Below are 6,828 nucleotides of genomic sequence, written 5' to 3' on the forward strand. Positions count from 1 at the left end.
ACCAGACAACAGGCTGACATGCATACAACTGAAATAACCAAGAATGCTATCAATAGTGTTAAGCATATTTCTGGTCACAGATTTACTGTTACACTGTCCAGTAGTGATTGAGAACACTCTACATTTTTCCTTCTCATTCTTTTATTAATCTTTTAATTGTCTAAGTAACTTCGGCCATTTCTTTCTGCAGGCATTTTCAGCACACTTTACGAGTTTTTGGGCCTCGTGATCAAGCCGCCACCAGCTCCATTTGAGAATGAGGAGGTCCAGCCTCCTACTGTGTGCGACCACTTTGTGGCTCCTCCGGGCACCGCTAAAGTATACCTCACCAAGTACCGTGCCCGCTGCGTGCGTGAAGTGCTTGCAGACCTCCTGGGGGAGACACCACAGGTCTAGGGTGGCTTTGGCGGCATGGCGACTGTGAGAGGATTATTAGATAAAAATAAAGTGAACATATAACTGCAAATATGTCATTCTGTGTGAGTATGCATGTGCAAAGGTAAAGCAGAAAAGCTGTTTGAAAACTGAAATAATTAGCTGTCTTCATTTTGGTACAGCGAGCTTTTTTTTTTGTGAAATCAAATGTTTCCAAATGGCTTCTAACAATAGCTGTGTACTGTTTATTCCGTATGTGGGAAAAAAAATCGATATGTGGTACACAAATAATTGTTTAACTCGATTTTTGTGACATGTAATGCTGAGTGAGGACATTATGCAGAACACTGATACAGTACTGTGTGCTTTACATCCTGTTTTTCTCCCTCTTTTCATTCTGAAGTTTTTTCCCTGTTTGTGAAACTGCTGCAGAATGCTTGCTGAACCAACTACCATTTTGTAAGTAGTTCAGTCAAAAGCGGTTTCTTTGTCTTTGAGAAAATGTAAACTGTAGCTTTTTTCTTGTCAGAAATGTTTCAATACGTTACTTTTACTGTTTTCCTTGCCATGCTGTAACCATCAGAAAAGCACATGTTGTCGGTCGGATTCAGCAGAATGTTTGCACAGACCGACCACTCGCAGCGTTTTGTACTTGACTACATGTGAAGTGCCACACCTCAAGTCTACTTCACATCATCATTGAGAAATGTGTGGTGCAACTTCTGATCCTCTAGAATGTGTGCAGGTGTTAAGTTGTTGCATGTTGTGTAGTTAATCGTGTAGTTGTTTGTCTTATAACATTTTACAAATGTTTTACAATGTAGTTTAATCATAGTTGTACAACATTTGTTCCACCCACCACTGCCAAATGTAAATGAGGCCAAAACTTTTTTACGGATTGTACGTATAATTTGTATTGTTTATTCTGAATGCTATGTGTAAACTTTGTTGCTCAAACATTTACTTATTTAAATGTGGTAAATCTTTAGAACTGCATCTGTGATTTAATGTATCATTTGTAATTTTATTGTATTTGATTTGCCCATATTATGTATATGTATCAATAAATTATAAGACAGAGTGGCTGGCTGACAGTTACTTCCAGCAGTACTGCTGACAAACATGTATGAACTGTCACCAGTAGCCTAGCTATCAGAACTAGTAGTTCCTTCCCCTCAGGAAGCAGAGAGGGATAAGACGGGGAAGGCCATAAAGGAAGGGAAGCTCACACAGACCACAGGATGTAATTTTCATGTGGTTTCATTCTTTAATTGTTTGGCTGTCTGCTTCCATGGTCGAATGGACTTCTCTCTCATCTGGGATACCTTTCCCTTGTTTTCAGACAAATTTTTGTTGTATGGTCACTGTTTTTTCTTTGCTTCTTCAGTGATATTAACAGTCTGTTTAATGACTATCTCTCAGTTTAGTTTTACTGTCTGTTCATTACCTGCACATTCTTTCATTGCCCAATTTGCCTGTTTACAGGAACTGTATCTCATTTTGCAATATGGTGATGCATTTTTTGTCTTTGTTGATTTCTTTCACGTTCAGTGACATTTTTGCTGTCGTTAGCATATCCCTCTCTCCATTTAGGGTCCTTTTTCCTTTACCAGGCAACAGTTTTCCTTTACGTGGTTGTTTTATTCTGTGCTGACTTTTTACAGTTTAATTGTCTCCTTTCATTGTTAAGCAATCCATTTGTTTATTCATGTGTCTACTCCCTCTGGCACTCATTTTTTCCGTGTAATACTATTGCTGTCACTTTGTAATGTAATACTTGCTGTGTTTGCTTTACGTTGCTTGTAATTGACACTGCAGTAGCTAAGTACCCTCACTGTACAGAGAATCTTTCATTCCACAGTGTAGTGGGCATTATTACCACCTTTCTTCTGTGCCAGATCAGGACTCGAACTTGAACTTGGAAGTCCACCTTTAGGGGGCAGTGCTCTTACCGACTCGTCTTATCCAGGGACGAGTCACAGTCTGGTGTCTTGATCCCCAAGTAGCACAATCGGCAAGAGTAGTGTTAACAGAAGGCAAGATGCCAGTTTCTAGTGCCAGACAAGCAAACAGTTTTCACTTCCTGGAAAGTCTGTAGCTAGTAGTTTCATTGTGTCACCGTTTCCAATTTGAGAACTACATTATTTTAGTCACAATGTGTGTGTTAAACAGCTAAGAAATTGTAAGTCAATAAATACTTCGATTTTAAAGTGTAATCCAATTTGCACAATTTGTAAGTCAATGTTGTCTGTGTCACAAAAAGTATGGATTCATTTTCAGACATTTTTGCACTTCTAGCATTTTGTGATAAGTAAAGTTACATTCTAAGCAGACTACAGAGGTTGACTTGAAAGAGCATAATAGATGTTTGAATGAGTTTTGCTTGTTTCTTGTATCATTTGATAAGAAAACTATCAGTTGTCTAATTGTATACTGCCAATATATACTTTCGCCATTGTGTTTACTAGTTTATTTTTGCGTATCAAAAGTAATGTGTAAATGTTTCAGTTGAAATATTTTAAACCAGAATTCAGCTGGTTATGAGAACTAATGTAACAAACACATGTGAGAGCACCTTGTGGTGTTCTCTCTATGTCGCTCACCAACCTGGTGACTGAGGCAAGACACAGATGCGTCCAACATACATTAGTACTCTGACGGGGTGCAATGGGCTCTCATGTAATGTACATACACTCGCTTATCGTCAAGACAATACAGTGACTGTAAATGGGAAGTCACAACTGTTTCAGTCATTGTTAAATGACAAGGGACAGTGAAGAAAATGTTCTGTTTGAAGTGTATTTTAAACAAAACAACTTCTTAATTATTAATCCATGCTGATGTGAGCTTCATTCTTTATTGTGTGTGTTCATTTGAAATTATTGAGGTGTGTAATTTCACAAACTAGGAAGTATATTCAAGCTCTAAAAATGTAGCTACAGTTATAAAAATTCAGTTAACAAGCTGATGCTTCAAAATTTAAAAACACAAACACAAGATGTAACAATATTAGAGGAGGAAAGTTGCTGCTCACCATATAACGGAGATGCCGAGTCCCACTACAAAAAGATTCACATAAGTATAGCTTCCAGCCATTAAGGCCTTTGTCACCAATGCACACAAACGCGAGCGCGCGCGCACGCACACACACACACACACACACACACACACACACACACACACACACACACACACACACACAAACGAAACTTGCACACACACATCTGCAGTCTCAGATAACTGAAACCATGCTGCTAGCAGCAGAACCAGTGCATGATGTGTGTCTATTGCTGACAAAGGCCTTAATGGCCAAAAGCTATACTTGTGTGAATCTTTTTGTTGTGCCTATCGCGACTCAGCATCTCCACTATATAGTGAGTAGCAACTTTCCTTCTCTAATATTGTTACATTTCATCCTGAATTTTCCATTGTTTGATTTTTGCCAAACACAAGATGTGTAGATAGAACATAATAACAATTAAAGAAACGGTAGTGAGGAGTGCAGCTGCCAAGAGAAAAGGTGAGAAGACCAGGTGTAGACATTTTTAAAGGCTTATCCTGGAGGTATAGCGATGTACACATAAGAAAGCAGGTGTGTGATGAGTTCTGTACAGAGAGAAAACAGCCCTCATACATGCTCGGGAAACTTTTACCGTCGATTCTTAATTTAATAATTGTTGTGTCTGCTTGGTGCCGAATGTAATGAACACTACAGTGGCTATGTATTGTACCTAACTAACAAGGAAATTGACACTAAAGGTTTTATGTGTGTCCTCCAAAGACGTGCTATAGATGCGACAGGATTGTACTGTCAGCTGGAGCATTCCATGGTACCCTGCACATTGTCTCCCTCACTTGCCTTGTTATCTAAGAACTAGAACATCGCCCGTACTCAGAAAAATGGATCTCTTAATGTAGAGTGCTGTAGCAAATATTGTGTGTGGTGTGTGTGTGTGTGTGTGTGTGTGTGTGTGTGTGTGTGTGTGTGTGAGAGAGAGAGAGAGAGAGAGAGAGAGAGAGAGCACTGTCACGATGTTATCTTAGGAATGATGTCCAATCAGAGGTCACTGGGCGACAGTTGTTTTTGAAGCATTTTGTAAAAGGAAGAATTGCTATATTTTTAACGTACTTGCATTTTTTACAGTATGTTGTTATGTGGTTTTGATATTTAAGTAGTTCTTAAGGTAGCTTTTTATTGGCAACTATTTTGTAAATAATGGTGTGACTGATTTGTCAGCCATGTTGCTTTTCATCTGTGTTTCATTCAGTAAACTGCTGCTGTGATTTTACGTAAACCAGTTTTTAGTCATTCTTTCTAGACAAGATGAGTTATGACTGAGTCTAATGCAAATTAATTTCTGATTTTGTTTGTTATTTATGTCTTAATTTAAATTGATCAGCTATATTAATAGTATGTTGTTTATTTATATTTTTGTATATTTGTACATTTTTCTTTTTTACTGGGTTTGCTTAATCTTCATGAAATACTTCCATGTAAAAATGTCATGTTGTAACATATATGCTCAATATTTAGCCATTTACATGTATTACCATGAGGATTGATGTGTAGTTGTGTAAAATAATCATCTTACATTTGGCCTAGCAAATGTCATATTGAAAATGTGTACAGAACACGTTTGTAATTGAATGTTTCATATTATTGTTGTATTATTTGTGTTAATTTACCAGTAGAAATATTGTTCCCATTTTCTTTCTTCTTTTCCTGTGATATGTATCTTCAGCATTTCAGTGAGATCCTTCAATTCTGTGCATGCCTGTGTTGTTAAGACTTGATAAAAATATGTTTTAGTTCATTGTGCATATCTGAGTTGTGAAAACTGTGCATATAGTTAATATGTGTCTTATATATCTTTAAGTGTTATATAATGTGTACTTCTTGTGTCTATACCTGTTTCCTTGTGCTTCATGTATCAGAATCATTAGTCTGCCATTAAGCTGTTCAACAAACGGCAAATCATTCATTGTATCGTGCAATTTGTATAAAAGATTTTGTAAATTACTGTGCATGTTGTATATTTCATTTGCTGTATGGATTCCTAACAGTAGTAGGAATCTTCCTCTTTTCTCAAGCAGTCTGCAACTGTCAGATGGTGAATTCTTTATTTAAACACTGTTTATTTTACTGTTACATATGAACCTCAGAATATATGTATAATCTATCCTGAAAACTTATTTGAGAATGGGTAATAATTTGGCAGTATTTACTGCAGCTATCATCATTATCATACATTTCAGCTTTTGGGGCGGGCTTCCTCTGCACACACAATTTCCTCCATTCTTTAATTTCTGCTGTCCTCCTTTGAGTAATATGGTGTCTACTGTCAAGTATTAGGAAGTATTATCTTCACTCTCCAATACTTCATCCATTCATTGTTCTTTCTTAAGTGCCATTTATTACAAAGTAGTCTGTTCTCTGCAAAAGTCCATTCAAATTATTTTCCTACTTTTGATTGGCCTGGTAGTTTTATTTGTCCATTCCTTCTTTTCAATAACTCTTTGTTCCTTATTTTGTCTTTCCATTTCTTACACCTTTCTCCAGAGCTACATTTCAAAAGCTATAAAATACCACTCTCCACGACTTCATTGTGTCTGTATTTCAGCTAAGTATAATTCTGCACTCTATGTAAAACATTCCACTAGTCTTTGTCTTAGCTGCTTATTCTAATTTGAACAAATAATAACTTTTCCTGGCAAAAAATGTGTTCTTGTCTTTCTGTAAACGCCATCTCCACTTTGCATCGGTGCTGTTTTGACCTGCCTGCACAGCTCCAGCAAGAGCTCCACATTGTGGAATGGCATTTTAGCACGTGCGCAGCTCCAAGCTTTGGCTCTGGTTGGTTGGTTGATTTGGGGAAGGGGACCAAACAGCAAAGTCATCAGTCCCATCAGATGAGGGAAAGATGGGAAAGGAAATTGACCGTGCCCTATCAAAGGAACCATCCCAGCATTTGCATGAAGCAATTTGAGGAAATCACAGAAAACGTAAATCAGGTTGGGCAGACATAGGTTTGAATGTGAGTCTAGCATGCTAACTAATGCGCCACCTTGCTCAATTGAGGTTCTGGGAAGAAGTCACCATATCCCTCCCTCCCCCTCCCCCTCTCCCTCCCCTTTTACATCAGTACTTAGTATGTAACCATAGCATAACATCCAAGAAATTTCAATTCTGGAAGTTATAGCATTTAAAAAACATTTGTCTGAAAGCTTTTTTAAGTACATATGTTATGCAATAATCAATTTAAGAACTGCAGTTGCAACAAATTCTCACAGCTTTCTCATTGTCATTATTTACACAGTAAAAAAATTGAGTTAAAAAAGTCTAATTATATTAGTGATGTTACTGCATTTGTGACTGCGTAAGTTGAATGTAATACAGGGCTTACATTATGTGATGTACAAGTCCTACTACAGTTTCTATCATGCACTTGTATA

At 37.4% G+C, this 6,828-nt stretch overlaps 1 protein-coding gene across 1 annotated transcript in view; it reads left to right on the forward strand.

Annotated features, from left to right (window-relative positions):
• LOC126424664 (thyroid adenoma-associated protein homolog) overlaps positions 1-5,395 on the forward strand; it is a 249,010-nt gene extending 243,615 nt beyond the window's left edge. Inside the window, 1 exon segment of the mRNA XM_050087394.1 lies at positions 191-5,395. Within this exon segment, the coding sequence (XP_049943351.1) occupies positions 191-396 (206 nt within the window). The 3' untranslated portion in view covers positions 397-5,395.
• Positions 5,396-6,828: the final 1,433 nt, after the last annotated feature.

This window comes from Schistocerca serialis, chromosome 10 (genome assembly GCF_023864345.2).
Source record: "Schistocerca serialis cubense isolate TAMUIC-IGC-003099 chromosome 10, iqSchSeri2.2, whole genome shotgun sequence".
Classification (NCBI taxonomy): Eukaryota; Metazoa; Arthropoda; class Insecta; order Orthoptera; family Acrididae; genus Schistocerca; species Schistocerca serialis.